Source organism: Marmota flaviventris, chromosome 17 (genome assembly GCF_047511675.1).
Source record: "Marmota flaviventris isolate mMarFla1 chromosome 17, mMarFla1.hap1, whole genome shotgun sequence".
Lineage (NCBI taxonomy): Eukaryota > Metazoa > Chordata > Mammalia > Rodentia > Sciuridae > Marmota > Marmota flaviventris.
In genome coordinates, this window is record NC_092514.1 from 66,450,608 (window position 1) to 66,470,021 (window position 19,414).

General features: G+C 38.2%; 1 protein-coding gene across 5 annotated transcripts in view; it reads left to right on the plus strand.

The window, feature by feature from the left end:
• The window catches only part of Cep112 (centrosomal protein 112), a 466,461-nt gene that overhangs the window by 202,306 nt on the left and 244,741 nt on the right, over nt 1-19,414 (plus strand). For 4 of the 5 annotated variants that reach the window (XM_071603145.1, XM_027946274.2, XM_071603144.1 and 1 more), the window contains one exon: nt 3,257-3,364. The exons of the other annotated variant lie outside the window; for it this stretch is intronic. In XM_071603145.1, coding sequence (XP_071459246.1) covers nt 3,257-3,364 — 108 coding nt within the window. The remainder of the gene's footprint in view (nt 1-3,256; nt 3,365-19,414) is intronic. 5 annotated transcript variants of the gene reach the window in all.

Here is a 19,414-nt window from a genome sequence, read left to right on the forward strand (position 1 = left end):
CATATCTTGAACTAATTCAAGTATGCTGTCTTTTTTTTTCTTCATTATCTATTGAATCCCTATGTGTACCAGGGATTGTGCTAAATGGTCGGGATATATAGGGAACGTGGGGCTATGTTACAGTGGGGAAGGTGGACAAATAAACAGCCCTAAAGAAGTAGTCAACTGGGGCTGGGGAATGTGGCTCAAGCGGTAGCGCGCTCGCCTGCCATGCGTGCGGCCCGGGTTCGATCCTCAGCACCACATACAAACAAAGATGTTGTGTCTGCCGAGAACTGAAAAATAAATATTAAAAAAAAAAAAAGAAGTAGTCAACTATGTAATGAACTTGAAGGTGATGTATTCTATGGGGCAAAAGAACAACAAAGCTGGAAATGGGGACTGGGTGAACTAGGGTACAAGGGGGGTGGCACACAACAAAGTTAAAAATGGGGTGTCTGGGACGCCTCAGTATAATGGTAACATTTAAGCAAAACCTTAAAACCTTGAGAAAGAAGCCATGTGAATACCTGGTGGAAAGCTTCTAGGCCCTCCAATGAGAACAAGGAGGCAGGTGGTAGTGGGACAGTGTAGAAGGGAGGAGCTAGGAGTGGGAATTGGCAGTGGATCATGGGAGGCCTGAGGCATGAATGGAGTCTTTGACTTTTAGTTTTTTTTTTTTTTTTTTTTTTTTAATAATAGCTTTGTTGAAGTATAGTTCACATGTTAACAATTTGCTCATAAGTACACAATTCAGTGGTTTTTAATGTAGTCACAAAGCTGGGCAACCATCTTCAAAATCAATTTTAGAACATTTTAATCTCCCTAAAAAGGAAAGTACATGCTCCTATCCTCAAACACACCCTATCTCATTCGAAGAAATCAGTAATCTGTTTTCTGTTTCTATGGAATTGCCCACCCTGGAAATTTAATATAAATGTAATTATATAATGTGTGGTCTCTTATGATACTTACCAAAAAATGTTTTCAGGGTTCACATGTGTTGTAACATGTCTTAGTGCTCCTTTACTATTTATAACTGAATAATATTCCATTGAATATACTGTATTTTGTTTGTCCACTCATCAACTGATGGACTTGGTTTATTTCCTTCTTGGGTCTACTAAGAATAATATTAGTATAAACATTTGTATGCTAATTTTTTGTGTGTAGATATATGTCTTCATTTCTTCACCATGATTGGAATTCTTAGGTCACATGGTACCTTCATGTTTAACTCTGTGACAAATTGCCAGACTGTTTTCCTATTTGCCTATATCATTTTACATTCCCACTAGTAGTGTTGCAGGTTCTGATTTCTCCACTTCTTTACTAATAATGCTTGTCATTATTTGTCTTTTTTTATTATAGCTATTCTAGTGGGTGTGAAGTGGTTTCTCATTCTTTTTTTTTACCTTTTTTAATTGATTTTTTAAAAAAATAAAAAATAAATGACAGCGGAATGTATTACAATTCTTATTACATGTATACATCACAAGTTTTCATATCTCTGGTTATATATAAAGTATGTTGATACCAATTCGTGTCTTCAAACATGTACTTTGGGTAATGACGTCTATCACATTCCACCATCAATGCTAATCCTCTGCCCCTTCCCTTTTCCTCCCACCCCTCTGCCGTATCTAGAATTCATCTATCCCTACCATGCTCCCCCTCCCTACCCTACTATGAGTCAGCCTCCTTATATCAGAGAAAACATTTGGCATTTTTGGAGGGGGGGTGGATTGGCTAACTTCAATTAGCATTATCTTCTCCAACGCCATCTATTTACCTGCAAATGCCATGATTTTATTCTCTTTTATTGCTGAATAAAATTCCATTGTGTACATATGCCACATTTTTTAAAATCTATTTATCCACTGAAGGGCATCTAGGTTGGCACCACAGTTTAGCTCTTGTGAATTGTGCTGCTATAAACATTGATGTGGCTGTGTCCCTGTAGTATGCTGTTTTTAAGTCTTTTGGGTATAAACCAAGGAGAGGGATAGCTGGGTCAAATAGTGGTTCCATTCCCAGATTTCCAAGGAATCTCCATACTGCTTTCCATAATGGCTGCACCAATTTGCAGTCCCACCAGCAATATATGAGTGTGCCTTTTCCCCTACATCCTTGCCAACACTTATTGTTGTTTGTCTTCCTAATAGCTGCCATTCTGACTGGAGTGAGATGATATCTTAGAGTAGTTTTGATTTGCATTTCTCTAATTGCTAGAGATGTTGAACATTTTTTTCATATATTTGTTGATTGATTGTATATCCTCTTCTGAGTAGTATCTGTTCAGGCCCTTGGCCCATTTGTTGATAGGGTTATTTATTTATTTATTTTTGGTGCTTAGCTTTTTGAATTCTTCATATACCCTAGAGATTAGTGCTCTATCTGATGTGTGAGGGGTAAAGATTTGCTCCCAGGATGTAGGCTCTTTGTTCACCTCACAGATTGTTTCTTTTGCTGAGAAAAAACTTTTTAGTTTGATTTTATCCCATTTATTGATTTTTTTGTTTTAATACTTGCACTATAGGAGACTTACTAGGGAAGTTGGGGCCTAATCCCACATAATGAAGATTAGGGCTTCCTTTTTCTTCTGTTAGATGCAGCGTCTCTGGTTTAATTCCTAGGTCCTTGATTCATTTTGAGTTAAGTTTTGGCATGGTGAGAGATAGGGGTTTAATTTCATTTTGTTGCATATGGATTTCCAGTTTTCCCAGCACCATTTGTTGAAGAGTCTATCTTTTCTACAGTGCATGTTTTTGGCACATTTGTCTAATGTAAGATAATTGTAATTTTGTGTTTGCCTACTGATAATGATTTGATCATCTTTTCATATCTTTTTTGCCATTTGTGTATCTTCTTTGGAGAAATGTCTATTCAGATCCTTTGCCCATTTTGAAACTGTATTAATTGTCCATTTATTATTGAATTGCTAAATTCTTTATATATTCAGAAATAGTTGCATCCATTAAGCATGTATCCCTTGGTATGCTTAATACAATCATATTGAATAAAATTTGAGTGATCATATTATATTTCCATTATACTGTTGTTATGTTAGAATATAGTCAGCTACATACCAGTTTTAATTTTCTCCTTTAATTTTAAGCTGTATTTAAATAAATTGATGTTTCATTGTTTCACCGTTAAATTAATCATCAAAATGGATGAGGTGTTTAAAATCTATTATTTAATGAATGAACAATTTTTTATAATATGGAACATAGTTTAAAATATGTTAAACTTGATTTTTTAAAAAATTTTATAGATGGAAAAAGTAGAAGCAGATCTCACTAGATCCAAGACTCTACGTGAGAAACAGTCTATGGAGTTTTTATGGCAACTGGAGGATGTCAAACAAAGATACGAACAGCAGGTTGGTTGTTCATTTTGTGATACCATTTAACTTTGTAAAAATTATTTTTAGTAATAGATGGACACAATGCCTTTATTTTATTTATTTTCATGTGGTGCTGAGGATTGAAACCAGTGCCTCATACATGCCAGACAAGTGCTCTAGCACTGAGCCACAACCCCAGCCCACCATTTAATTTTTAAAAAAATTTTAAATTTCTTTTAATTAGTTATACATGGCAGTAGAATGCATTTATGTACTTTGATATATCATACGTAGAGGGGATATAATTTTTCATTTTTCTGAGTGTGCATGTTGTAGAATCACATTGGTCATGTAGTCACATATATACATAAAGTAATAATGTCTGTTTCATTCTACTATATTTCCTATACCCACCTCCCCTCCCTTTACTTTCCTCTACCTGATCTAAGGTAACACCATTCTTATCTAATGCCCCCCACCTTATTATGAATTAGCATCTGCATATCAGAGAAAACATTCAGCCTTTGGTTTTGGGATTGACTTACTTCACTTAGCATGATATTCTCCAACTCCATCCATTTACTGGCAAATGCCATAATTTCATTCTTGTTTAAAGCTGAGTAATATTACATTGAATATATATACCACATTTTCTTTATCTATTCATCTATTGAAGGACACCTAGTTGATTCCATAGTTTAGCTATTGTGAATTTAGCTGCTATAACTATTGAAGTGGCTGCATTACTGCAGTATGCTGATTTTAAGTCTTTTGTGTAAAAAATGAGGAGTGGGATAGCTGGGTCAAATGGTTGTTCCATTCCAAGTTTTCTGAGGAAGCTCCATACTGCTATCCATAGTGGTTGTACCAATTTGCAGTCCCACTAGCAAGGTATTAGTGTACCTTTTCCCCCACATCCTTGCCAACATTTAATGTTGCCTGTATTCTTGATGATGCCATTCTCATAGCAGTGATATGAAATCTTAGTGTAATTTTGATTTGCATTTCTCTAATTGCTAGAGATGTTGAACACTTCTTCATATATTTGGTGATAAATTGTATTTCTTCTTCTGTGGAGTATCTATTCAGTTTCTTAGCCCATCTATTGATTGGGTTATTTATGGTTTTTGGTGTTAAGTTTTCTGAGTTCTTTATATATTCTAGAAATTCATGCTTTATCGGAGGTATATGTGGTAAAGATTTTCTCCCAAACTGTAGGCTGTCTCCTTATATTATTGATTGTTTTCTTTTGCTGAGAAGAAGCTTTTTAATTTTAATCCATCTCATTTATTGATTCTTGATTTTACTTCTTGCGTTTTTAGGAGTCTTGTTAAGGAAGTCAGATACTAGGCTGAGACAGTGAAGATTTGGACCTACTTTTTCTTCTGTTAGGTGAAGGGTCTCTGTTCTAGTGGCTAAGTATATGATCCATTTTGAGTTGATTTTTGTGCAGAGTGGTAGATAGAGGTTCAATTTTATTTTGCTACATGTGAATTTCCAGTTTCCCCAGCATCATTTGTTGAATAGGCTTTTTTCTCCAGTGAATGTTTTGGGCACCTTTGTTTAGTATAACATAACTGTATTTATGTGGGTTTGTTTCTGTGTTCTCTATTCTGTACCATTGGTCTACAAGTCTATTTTGGTGCCAATACCATGCTATTTTTGTTACTATAGCTCTGTAGTATAGTTTAAGGTCTGGTATTGTGATGCCTCCTGCTTCACTTTTCTTGCTAAGGATTGCTTTGGCTATTCTAGGTCTCTTATTTTTACACATAAATTTTATGATTGCTTTTTTTATTTCTATGAAGAATGTCATTGGGATTTTAATAGGAATTGCATTAAATATATATAACACTTTTGGTAATGTTAATTACCAAAAGTGTTTTGACAATATTAATTCTGCATATCTAGGAGCATGGGAGAGCTTTCCATCGTCTGAGGTTTTCTTGAATTTCTTCCTTTAGTGTTCTGTAGTTTTTATTGTAGAGGTCTTTCACCTCTTTTGTTAGATTGACTCCCAAGTATTTAATTTTTTTGAGGCTCTCGCGAATGGGTAGTTTTCTTAATTTCTCTTTCAGTGGATTTATTGCTGATGTATAGGAATGCATTTGATTTATGGGTGTTGATTTTATATCCTGCTACTTTGCTGAATTCATTTATTAGTTCTGGGAGTTTTCTGGTGGAATTTTTTGGATCTTCTAGATATAGAGTCATGTCACCAGCAAATAGTGATAGTTTGAGTTCTTCTTCACCTATTTGTATCCCCTTAATTTCTTTCTTCTAATTGCTCTGGCTAGAGTTTGAAGAAGATGTTAAATACAAGTGGTAAAATAAGACATCCTTGTCTTGTTCCAGTTTTTAGATGAATGCTTTCAATTTTCCTTCATTTAGAATGATGCTGGCCTTGAGTTTAGCATATAAAGCTTTTACAATGTTGAGGTATATTCCTACTATCCCTATTTTTTCTAGTGTTTTGAACACCAAGGTGTGCTGTATTTTGTCAAATGCTTTTCTGCACCTGTTCAGATGATCATATGATTCTTATTTTAAGTCTGTTAATATGATGAATTATGTTTATTGATTTCTGTATGTTGAACCAACCCTGCATCCCTGGGATAAAACCCACTTGATTGTGGTGCACTATCTTTTAAATATGTTTTAATATGCAATTTGCCAGAATTTTATTGAGAATTTTTGCATGTATGTTCATCAAGGATATTGGTCTGAAGTTTCTTTCCTTGATGTGTCTTGGTCTTGTTTTGGTATCAGGGTGATATTAACCTCAAAGAATCAGTTTGGAAGGGTTCTTTCCTTTTCTATTTCATGGACTACTTTGAGGTATATTGATGTTAATTCTTCTTTGAAAGTCTTGTAGAACTCAGCTGAGAATCCATCTGGTTCTGGGCTTTTCTTTGTTGGTAGGCTTTTGATGGTGTTTTCTATTTTATTACTTAAAATTGATCTATTTAAATTGTGTATGACCTCCTCATTCAGTTTGGGTAGGTCATATGTCTCTAGAAATTTGTCAGTGTCTTTGATATTTTCTATTTTATTGGAGTTTAAATTTTCAAAATAGTTTCTAATTATCTTCTGTATTTCAGACATGTCTGTTGTGATATTTCCTTTTTCATCTTGTATTTTAGTCATTTGAATTTCCTCTCCTTTTCCCTTCATTAGCATGGACAAGGGTTTAATCTATTATATTTATTTTTTTAGTGAACCAACTTTTTGTTTTGTCAGTTTTTTTCAGTTGTTTCTTTTGTTTTGATTTCATTGATTTTAGCTCTGATTTTAATTATTTTCTGTCTTCTACTGCTTCTGGTGTTGATATGTTCTTCTTTTTCTAGGGCTTGCAGATGCCTGGTTAGATGTAAAACTAATAAATGAATTCAGCAAAGTAGCAGGATATAAAATCAACACCCATAAATCAAATTTTCTGCTATTATAACTTTGAAAAGATTGTGAATTCCTTTGGTTTGTATCTCTGCTCCTTCATCTTTTTATTCTTTTAATGAATGTGCTCAGTGCAATAAGCTTTACTCTTAGTACTGCCTTCATAGTGTCCAGAGATTTTGATATATTAGTGTTTTCATTTACATCTAAGAATTTTTTATTTCATCTTGATATCTTCTGTTATCCATTCATCAATCAATAATGCATTATTGTCTCCATTTATTACAGTAGCTCCTATTTAGTATTTTATCATTGATTTCTAATTTCATTCCATTGTGATCTGATAGAATGCAGGGTATTATCTTTGTTTTTTTATATTTACTAATAGTTGCTTTGTGGCATAAGATATGGTCTGTTTTAGAGAAGGAGCCATGTGATGCTGAGAAGAAAGTTATATTCACTTGTTGATGGATGAAATGTTTTATATATGTCTGTTAAGTCTAAATTATTGATTGTATTATTTAGTTCTATAGTTTCTTTATTTAGTTTTTGTCTGGGTTCTCCCCAGTATTGAGAGAGGTGTGTTAAAGTCACCTAGTATTATTGTGTTTGGTCTGTTTGACTAGTGAAATTGAGAAGGGTTTGTTTGATGTACATAGATGTGCCATTGTTTGGGGCATAAATACTTATAATTGTTATGTCCTGCTGATATATACTTCCCTTAAGAAGTTTGGATGTCCTTCTTAGTCTCTTCTGATTAACTTTGGTTTGAAGTCTACTTTATCTGAGATGAGGATGGAAACCCCTGCTTGTTTATGCAGTCCATATGAGTGATAAGTTTTTTCCCATCCTTTCACCTTCAGCCTTTGGATGTCTTTGCCCATGAGGTCAGTCTCTTCAAGATAGCATATTGTTGGTCTTGCTTTTTAATACAATCTGTCAGACTATGTCTTTTGATTGATGAGTTCAGGCTGTTCACTTCAAAGTTATTATTGATATGATTTGTATTGCCTGTCATTTTGATTTATTTCTGGGTTTTAATTTAACTTAATTTCTCCTTTGGTTGAATATTCCTTTAATGCAGATCCTTACTTTGCTGGGTTTTACTTTGTTGAGAATGTTCTGTAGTGTCGGCTTTCTAGTTGTAAATTTTGTTTATCATGGAAACTTTTAATTTCCTATTCAAATCTGAAACTTAATTTTGCTGAATATAAAATTATTGGTTGGCATCTGTTTTCTTTCAGAGCTTGAAATATATTATTCAAGGCCCTCCTAGATTTAAGTGCATGGGTTGAGATCTGAATTGGTTTCCTCCTATATGTAATTTGATGTTTTTCCTCTCATGGCCTTTAAGATTTTTTCTTTACTCTCTGTGTTAGTCATTCTCATTATAATGTGTCTTGGTGTGGGTCTGCTGTAATTTTGTGCATTTGGTTTCCTGTAAGCCTCTTGTATTTGATTTTCCTCTCCATTCTTCAAGTTTGGGAAATTTTCTGCTGTTATAACTTTGAAAAAATTGTGAATTCTTTTGGTTTGTTTCTCTGCTCATTCATCTATTCCAATAACTCTTAAATTTGGTCTTTTCATGTTATCCTAAAATTCTTGGATATTCTGTTCATGGTTTCTTATCATCTTCTCTGAATATTCAACTCTACTTTCAAGATCATATATTTTTCTCTTCATTGCCTGAGGTTCTGATTTCCAAATGGTCTAGTCTGTTGGTGATGCATTCTATTGAATTTATAATTTGTTTTACTGATTCCTTCATTTCAAGGATTTCTGCTTGTTTTTTTTTCATAATCTCTCTTTATTGAAGTGTTATTTCACTTTCTGTGTTTTTTCTTTGATTTTACTCCTTATACTATCCTTTACTTCACATATCAGTTAAACTATGTACATTCTGAACTCCTTCTTGGACATTTTCTCTACTGTGTTATCAGTGACTTCTTTCATTGAACGATCTTGGTTTATTTGGGGCACTTTATTCCTTTTTTTCTTGTTGTTCATGTGTTTCCCATGTAGCAGTATGGATCTAAGGCAGCATAAATTCTACCCTATGGACCTATAGTGTTCCTGAAGGTTTATAGTGCCTCACCTTTAATGGTAAGACCAATATCTATGGCACCCAGTATAAACAATATATAGCCTTAAACCTTAATAGCTCCCACTAAGGTGTCTACTTCTTTATTACATTAAGTCAAAATGATAAGTTCAATTACTATGTATAGTATAAACAGAAAATTTGATAAAACAGTTTACAACTTCTAATGGTGAATGAGAGAACAGAAGTAATATAATATGCGATGTTCGTGATGGAGGAAAAAAGAAGCTAGACTCAAAAATTCACAGGAAGAGTAGAAAAGGAACTGACCCACATTGGCAGTTGGTTGGAGAAAAGTTGGGAAGAAAATCCCAGAAAATAGGCAGGAGAGAGAAAGTATACGAACAAAGAGAAAAAATTAAAGATATAAGAATACAAAAAAATGCAAATCACCATAATTCTTGGATGTTCTGTTCTTGGTTTCTTACCATTTTCTCTTCATGGTCAACTCTACTTTCAAGATCGTATATTTTCTCTTCATATGGATTGCATAAACAAGCAGGGGTTTCCATCCTCATCTCAGATAAAGTAGACTTAAAACCATAGTTAATCATTGTCCTCCACAAACTGAGCATTATAAACATCCTGTTCCAAATATGGTAGAGATATTAGTGAATCAAAAATAAAATAAATCTCTATGGAAAGTTGAACTGTCTCCACCAGCATTCAAAAGTCTCTCAGCCCTTTCTCTGACGTCTCTTGACATCACCAGGCTCAGATGAGCCCTCACTGACTCAGTCACTATCCCATTGATCTGGGATTTAGGTACCTCAGGGTCAGCCATACTGCAGTCCCAAGATCTCAATGCTGCTTCTACTTGCAGAGAGACCACCAGGGAGCAAAGGAGCAACCTGAGATGCAGCAGTAAGAGAAAGGCTACTAGCACTCCCAGAAGGAAGATCCCAGATACCTCCAAACCTGCAGGTACCCCCACAATGGACTTGCAGGTCCCAGCCAGAGTCCCCAGGCAGAGTGTCTTGTGGTGGTAAACCTGTTGGCAACTTGGCCCCAGGCCCTGGCCGGTGTTCCAAAATGGGTGCAAGCCACGTTCAATCAAACCTGGAGTCTCTTGCAGCAGACCTCTAGGCGGTGGTAGCAGTGGTAGTGGTGGTGGTTGGTGGCAGCAGGCAGCTGGTCAGCAGCAGTGGCAGGTGTCAGTAGTGGCTGCAGTGGCAGCTGAGGCTGTGGAGGCAGTGTCACCAAACGATCTCCAGGGGGCAGTAGTGGTGTCCGTGTCAGTTGTACTGGGGACTTCAGTGTCTGCAGTGGCAGCAGGGGCTGCAGAGCTGCATGGGCAGCAGCACCCAGAAAGAAAACCTGTATGGGACCCCAAGGTGGCAGCAGCAATATTAGAGGCAGCTGCATTGGAGGCAGCTGATTGGAGAAGAGACCTCCGGGCATTAGCGGCAGCAACCTCAGTGGCAGTGTCTTAGATATCGATGGCCATGCCGGAGCAAAGACCTCTGGGCACGTCAGTGGCATCTGCAGCAGCAGTATCTCCCACCATTTAATTCTTAACATACATATAATCTATCTTTTAAACACAGCACAAAATCTCAGAATAATGAAATATTACTAACAGCTTTTATTACCCATGTTTGTAATGTTGAAATAATATTTGTTTTAACAAAATTCAGAAACAGAATTTTAACACTCCATTAAAACTTATTCTTAGGGCTGGGGATGTGGCTCAAGTGGAAGCACACTCGCCTAGCATGCATGAGGCACTGGGTTCGATTCTCAGCACCACATAAATGTAAAGTAAAGATATTGTGTCCACCTAAACAAAAAAAGAAATAAATATTTTTTTAAAAAACTTGTTCTTAAAGTCTGATAATCTGAATATTTAAGTGAAACATGTAATTCTTAAATTTTGTTCCTGTCAAATGATTAGTTTGACTTTTTCATTTAAGAACAAGTGTTGCATACCTGCTTTGTGCCAGGTACTGTTACCAACACTGAGGAGAACAGGGGTGGAGAGGCAAGTCTCCTTTCCTTTTAGAGCTCACATTTTGGTGATAGTCAGACTTGAGGTAAAGAGGGTCCCCTTATGGGTTTTGCACATGGAGAATGAAAAGCAACATAGCACTGGGCACAGGGTCATTGGAAGCCCTGACTTTTCTGCTGAGTCCAAAAACTAAGGAGGAACAGCCAGTACTCTCAGCAGGAATGGTATTCCTGAGAGGGAACAGCAAATTCAGAGATCCTTAGAAGAGAGTAAGCTAGGAACATTTGTGGCCCAAAAACTGGAATAAAGACCAGGCTATCAGAGTGCAGGGGGAAAGGTGTGGTTTATAGGAGAGCCAGGAGACATGGCCCTGACTGCAGCAGAAGAAGGTTAGGTTTTTCTACTAAGTGCTTTGCCTCTTATTTAGTTTAAAAAAATCTTAGTTTCTTTTAAAATATACATTTCTGTTTATTCCCATAATACTTATTTAGCTATTAATTTTTACTTATGTAATTTGTTTGTCTTGTTTCCTTAACATTTGGGAAAAAAATAATTAGCTTAGTCACTCAGGATAAGAAAAAATTTCTAAAGATTCTATTTGAATCTTTTAAATCTTGAAATGGGAGTAATTTTTTACATTATTATATTTAACCCCCATTAAGCAGGTATTATATCAAAAACTAATTAATCCCTTGTGATTGCTGGATTTTATTTCTTCTACTAATTGACAGCAATTAGTGGCTCACTTCAATTCAGTAAGAAGGAAGTCTGATCTGATGTGTGTCCTCAGGGTTGTTGTTGTTTTAATCTTAAAATGTTGGTAAAAATATCTGGCTTGAGCTGTTTGCTTAGGGATGGTGTAATGGCAAAATAGTTATAAAAAAAGAAAAGCTCTTGGGTTGGTCCTTATCAGCTTTTCAGCTATCTTGCTCTATTCCGTATAGTCCAGTCATGCCTATTGTTTAAGACCTAATCTTGTGTTCAGCTCTCATCAAATATTACATGATCTTTTCAATCCACACCAGTCTCTTCTTTCTCTAAAATTAGTTTGATTTTTTTTTTTTTGCCATTTTCTTATTTTGTACACTTAGGTTCTTGTATTATTTGTTAACATATTCACGCTGTTTTTATCTGGAAAGCATATTCTACAAGAGAGAAGAAACTTTCTTATACATTTCTTTAAACGTTTATTATATCTCTCTCTCCTGCTGCCCTACTGGGTGGTTCGAGGTGTAAGCCAGAGGGAGAGCCATCTCGGACCTGGTCATAGAAAAAGTCCTTTATTTCAGATATTACAAGGAAATCCTTCTCCAACCTCTCCACGTCAGCTAACCTTAGAAGCTAAAACAGCTTTAAAAAGAGTTGAAAATGCAATTAGGAGAGAATCCAACATGGCGGCGAGAGGGGAGGCAGTGCTTTCAGTACCTCCTCAACAACGGGGTCAGAGAGACGCATGGATACGCTTAGATTCGACCTGCTGAGAAACTCCTAGCAAAATTCCACTAAAGAGAGACCGGCCGGGAATCCGTAGGATTTTTGGAGGTGACAGTTTGCGCTAGACGAGTGAATCTCCGCCACGCAGCGCAGAGGTCCAGACCCGCCAGCCGCTGCCCGCGCGACTCGGCGACTGTCGGCTGCCTGCACGTGGCCCCCGCGTCAGGGCGGATAGCCTACGAGGCGCAGCGTAGCAGGAGCGGTGCAGGGACTCTAGGAAGAGGTCTCTCGCCAAGCCTTCATGAAATAGCGAACCGGGAGCTGAAACCAACCAGAGACAGACCAGTCCCACCCCTCCCTTCGGACACTCCGGCAAGGAACCTGGGGCCCGCCATAGCAGAGAGGTGACATCACCAGAGTTCGGCCGACAGAATTCCTTCCCAGCGGAGTCCACGTTAGCAGGTGTGTGACTCCCACCCCCTCCAGATACAAGCAGCCAGGAAACCTCGGGAATCTCTCCGGGGGCGTGTCTGTAGGGAAGCAGAGGGGATTCCAGATCCCCACCTCCCCTTAACACCAGCGGCGACACCCAAGATCTTAGCCGCCAGTTTCTGGGGGCGTGCCCACCAAAGGGGTCCGGAAAAATTAAACTGTTGGTTCCCAGATCACCCCACCACAGCACTGGGGCTTAGATGAATGACAGAGAGGGTGTTCATCGTTCGGGATACAGGACACGTGGTGGGGCTGCAAGTGTAATCAGATCCTTGGGGAACCGCCTCTGGTGAACAGGACCTGGCTGGCTGGCTGGGAGGAGGAACAGGGGGAGGGGCCGGATAAGTGAAAGGGCTCTGGACTAACAGGATTGAGAGACTCCCAGGAGCCACCATACAGGGATTTCTGTCAGCACATAGAGGGCACAGCTCCGCCTATTGGAAGAGAAGAAAATGGGATTCAGCCATAGAACAGGGGATGCCAGCATGGCAGAGATCTGATGTCATCGGAGAGCGGCCGAGGAGAGAACTTCATCGGTGCCAGCGGCGACGGAAACAGTTGGTCCCCTGGTAGGGAGGGTGAGTCACAGATACCCGAGTCTCTCTCGCTTTGTCGTCGAGCCAGAGGGGAGGAGCGGGGCCGCCGCCCGCGCCCGCAAGGTAGGCAGACCTGCGACCAACCTGCAGATCAGGCCCAGCGGTCTGCAGGCGTGGTAGGAGGGGCAGGGCAGAGCCGCTGCCTGCGCCGGCAAGGTAAGCAGACCTGCGACAGACCGGCGGATCAGGCCCAGCGGCCTGCCAGCGTGGTACACACTTCACCCCAACTGGAGTAGGGGCAGAGCAGAGCCTTCGCCCATGCCCAGATCAGGCCCAGCGGCCTGCCTGTGTGGTGGTCAAGTGACCCCAATTGGAGTGGGGGCGGAGCGGAACTGACACCCGTGCCCGCAAGGTGGGCAGACCGGCGACCAACCTGCAGATTAGGCCTAGCGGTCCCCGGGCGTGGTAGGAGGGGCAGGGCAGAGCCTTCGCCCCCACCTGCAAGGTAGGCAGACCTGCGACAGAACGGCAGATCAGGCCCAGGGGTCCGCGGGCGTGGTAGACACCTCACACCAATTGGAGGAGGGGCAGAGCAGAGCCCCTGCCCGCACCTGCAAGGGAGACTTTTCAACTATACAAGAGCAATATAAATATATAGGGGGGGAAAAAATTTCAAAAACACAACAGTTTCACCAAGAAGAAAGAAACGCAAGCAGTATGAAAAGACAAGGAAAGAAAGGACTACAAGCAATGCAGGTCAACTCAACTTTAGAAGAGGTAACAGCTGCAGCAGATGGAATGTCAGATAAAGAATTCAGGATATATATGCTTCAGATGATCTGGAGTATCAAGGAAGACATTAGACAGCAAAATCAGACAATGAAAGATCACTTCGACAAGGAATTACACAAACAAATCCAGGAAGCAAAGGATCAACTATACAGGGAGATAGAGGTTATAAAAAACAAACAAACAGAAATCTTAGAAATGCAGGAAGCAATAAACCAACTTAAAAACTCAATGGAGAATACTACCAACAGAGTAGAACACTTAGAAGATAGAACATCAGACAATGAAGACAAAGTATTTCAACTTGAAAAGAACATAGACGGCTCAGCAAGACTGTTAAGAAACCATGAGCAGAACATCCAAGAAATATGGGATAACATTAAGAGACCAAACTTAAGAGTCATTGGGATGCAGGAAGGTATAGAACTCCATACCAAAGGAATGAGCAATTTATTCAATGAAATAATACGAGAAAACTTCCCAGACTTGAAGAATGAGACAGAATCCCAAATTCTAGAAGCCTACAGGACGCCGAATGTGCAGAATTATAAGAGATCCACACCTAGACACATTATAATGAAGATGCCCAACATACAGAATAAGGAGAGAATTTTAAAAGCTACAAGAGAAAGGAAGCAGATTACATTTAGGGGCAAGCCAATCAGGATAACAGCTGATCTTTCAACACAGACTCTGAAAGCTAGAAGATCCTGGAATAACATATTTCAAACACTGAAAGAAAATGGGTTCCAACCAAGAATTGTGTATCCAGCGAAATTAAGCTTCAGGATGGAAGATGAAATTAAAACCTTCCACGACAAACAAAAGTTAAAAGAATATGCAGCTAGAAAACCATCTCTTCAAAACATCCTCGGCAAAACATTACAGGAAGAGGAAACGCAAAATAACAATGAAAACCAACAGTGGGAGGTAGGACAGTAAAGGGGGGGGGGGATAATCAAAGAGGAAAACAAACCATGTTTAGTAACATAAATAAACAAATATGGCTGGAAGAACAACCCATATCTCAATAATAACCCTAAATGTTAATGGCTTAAACTCACCAATTAAGAGACACAGGCTAGTAGAATGGATCACAAAACAAGACCCAACAATATGCTGCCTACAGGAGACGCATTTGATAGGAAAAGACATACATAGGCTGAAGGTGAAAGGTTGGGAAAAATCATATCACTCATATGGACTTCGGAAACAAGCAGGAGTGTCCATACTCATATCAAATAAAATAGATTTCAAGCCAAAGTTAATCAAAAGGGATAAAGAGGGACACTACATACTGCTTAAGGGAACCATACACCAACAAGACATAACAATCATAAATATATATGCCCCAAACAATGGTGCAGCTATGTTCATCAAACAAACTCTTCTCAAGTTCAAGAGTCTAATAGACCACCATACAATAATCATGGGAGACTTCAACACACCTCTCTCGCCACTGGACAGATCTTCCAAACAAAAGTTGAATAAGGAAACTATAGAACTCAATAACACAATTAATAACCTAGACTTAATTGACATATATAGAGTATACCACCCAACATCAAGCAGTTACACTTTTTTCTCAGCAGCACATGGATCCTTCTCAAAAATAGATCATATATTATGTCACAGGGCAACTCTTAGACAATATAAAGGAGTAGAGATAATACCATGCATCCTATCTGATCATAATGGAATGAAACTGAAAATCAACGATAAAAGAAGGAAGGAAAAAGCATACATCACTTGGAGAATGAACAATAGGTTACTGAATGATCAATGGGTTATAGAAGACATCAAGGAGGAAATTAAAAAATTCTTAGAGATTAATGAAAACACAGACACAACATATCGGAATCTATGGGACACATTGAAAGCAGTTCTAAGAGGAAAATTCATTGCTTGGAGTTCATTCCTTAAAAAAAGAAAAAACCAACAAATAAATGATCTCATACTTCATCTCAAAATCCTAGAAAAAGAAGAGCAAAACAACAGCAAAAGAAGTAGAAGGCAAGAAATAATTAAAATCAGAGCTGAAATTAATGAAATCGAAACAAAAGAAACAATTGAAAAAATTGACAAAACTAAAAGTTGGTTCTTTGAAAAAATAAACAAAATCGACAGACCCTTAGCCATGCTAGCGAAGAGAAGAAGAGAGAGAACTCGAATTACTAGCATACGGGATGAAAAAGGCAATATCACAACGGACACTTCAGAAATACAGAAGATAATCAAAAATTATTTTGAGTCCTTATACTCCAATAAATTAGAAGATAGTAAAGGCATAGATAAATTTCTTAAGTCATATGATCTGCCCAGATTGAGTCAGGAGGATATAGACAACCTAAACAGACCAATATCAATCGAGGAAATAGAAGAAACCATCAAAAGACTACCAACTAAGAAAAGCCCAGGACCGGATGGGTATACAGCAGAATTTTACAAAACCTTTAAAGAGGAACTAATACCAATACTTTTCAAGCTACCTCAGGAAATAGAAAAAGAGGGAGATCTTCCAAATTCATTCTACGAGGCCAACATCACCCTGATACCTAAACCAGACAAAGACACTTCAAAGAAAGAAAACTTCAGACCAATATCTCTAATGAACCTAGATGCAAAAATCCTCAATAAAATTCTGGCGAATCGGATACAAAAACATATCAAAAAAATTGTGCACCATGATCAAGTAGGATTCATCCCTGGGATGCAAGGCTGGTTCAATATACGGAAATCAATAAATGTTATTCACCACATCAATAGACTTAAAAATAAGAACCATATGATCATCTCGATAGATGCGGAAAAAGCATTCGACAAAGTACAGCATCCCTTTATGTTCAAAACTCTAGAAAAACTAGGGATAACAGGAACATACCTCAATATTGTAAAAGCAATCTATGCTAAGCCTCAGGCTAGCATCATTCTGAATGGAGAAAAATTGAAGGCATTCCCTCTAAAATCTGGAACAAGACAGGGATGCCCTCTTTCACCACTTCTGTACAACATAGTTCTCGAAACACTGGCCAGAGCAATTAGACAGACGAAAGAAATTAAAGGCATCAAAATAGGAAAAGAAGAACTTAAATTATCACTATTTGCAGATGACATGATTCTATACCTAGAAGACCCAAAAGGGTCTACAAAGAAACTATTAGAACTAATAAATGAATTCAGCAAAGTGGCAGGATATAAAATCAACACGCATAAATCAAAGGCATTCCTGTATATCAGCGACAAATCCTCTGAAATGGAAATGAGGACAACCACTCCATTCACAATATCTTCAAAAAAAATAAAATACTTGGGAATCAACCTAACAAAAGAGGTGAAAGACTTATACAATGGAAACTACAGAACCCTAAAGAGAGAAATAGAAGAAGATCTTAGAAGATGGAAAAATATACCCTGTTCATGGATAGGCAGAACTAACATCATCAAAATGGCGATATTACCAAAAGTTCTCTATAGGTTTAATGCAATGCCAATCAAAATCCCAACGGCATTTCTTGTAGAAATAGAGAAAGCAATCATGAAATTCATATGGAAAAATAAAATACCCAGAATAGCAAAAACAATGCTAAGCAGGAAGTGTGAATCAGGCGGTATAGCGATACCAGACTTCAAACTATACTACAGAGCAATAGTAATAAAAACAGCATGGTACTGGTACCAAAACAGGCGGGTGGACCAATGGTACAGAATAGAGGACACAGAAACCAATCCACAAAACTACAACTATCTTATATTTGATAAAGGGGCTAAAAGCATGCAATTGAGGAAGGATAGCATCTTCAACAAATGGTGCTGGGAAAACTGGAAATCCATATGCAACAAAATGAAACTGAATCCCTTTCTCTCGCCATGCACAAAAGTGAATTCAAAATGGATCAAGGAGCTTGATATCAAATCAGAGACGCGCCGTCTGATAGAAGAAAAAGTTGGCTACGATCTACATACTGTGGGGTCGGGCTCCAAATTCCTCAATAGGACACCCATAGCACAAAAGTTAATAACTAGAATCAACAAATGGGACTTACTCAAACTAAAAAGTTTTTTCTCAGCTAAAGAAACAATAAGAGAGGTAAATAGAGAGCCTACATCCTGGGAACAAATCTTTACTCCTCACACTTCAGATAGAGCCCTAATATCCAGAGTATACAAAGAACTCCAAAAATTAGACAATAAGATAACAGACAACCCAATCAACAAATGGGCCAAGGACCTGAACAGAGACTTCTCAGAGGAGGACATACAATCAATCAACAAGTACATGAAAAAATGCTCACCATCTCTAGCAGTCAGAGAAATGCAAATCAAAACCACCCTAAGATACCATCTCACTCCAGTAAGATTGGCAGCCATTATGAAGTCAAACAACAACAAGTGCTGGCGAGGATGTGGGGAAAAGGGTACACTTGTACATTGCTGGTGGGACTGCAAATTGGTGCAGCCAATTTGGAAAGCAGTATGGAGATTTCTTGGAAAGCTGGGAATGGAACCACCATTTGACCCAGCTATTCCCCTTCTTGGTCTATTCCCTAAAGACCTAAAAAGAGCATGCTACAGGGACACTGCTACATCGATGTTCATAGCAGCTCAATTCACAATCGCAAGACTGTGGAACCAACCCAGATGCCCTTCAATAGACGAATGGATTAAAAAAATGTGGCATTTATACACAATGGAGTATTACTCTGCATTAAAAAATGACAAAATCATAGAATTTGCAGGGAAATGGATGGCACTAGAGCAGATTATGCTAAGTGAAGCTAGCCAATCCCTAAAAAACAAATGCCAAATGTCTTCTTTGATATAAGGAGAGTAACTAAGAACAGAGTAGGGACGAAGAGCATGAGAAGAAGATTAACATTAAACAGGGATGAGAGGTGGGAGGGAAAGGGAGAGAGAAGGGAAATTGCATGGAAATGGAAGGAGACCCTCAGAGTTATACAAAAGTACATACAAGAGGAAGTGAGGGGAAAGGGAAAAATAATACAAGGGGGACAAATGAATGTCAGTAGAGGGGGCAGAGAGAGAAGCGGGGAGGGGAGGGGAGGGGAGGGGGGATAGTAGAGGATAGGAAAGGCAGCAGAACACAACAGACACTAGTATGGCAATATGTAAATCAATGCATGTGTAACTGATGTGATTCTGCAATCTGTATATGGGGTAAAAATGGGAGCTCATAACCCACTTGAATCAAAGTGTGAAATATGATATATCAAGAACTATGTAATGTTTTGAACAGCCAACAATAAAAAATAAAAAAAAAAAGAAGTTACTGAAGGAAAAAATACAAGCTATTTTCAAAGTTGAAGGAGAAGAGACTCAATAAATATTTTTATGGCTGTTAGAGAACCAAAGAGAAAGGCATAATCCTAAACATA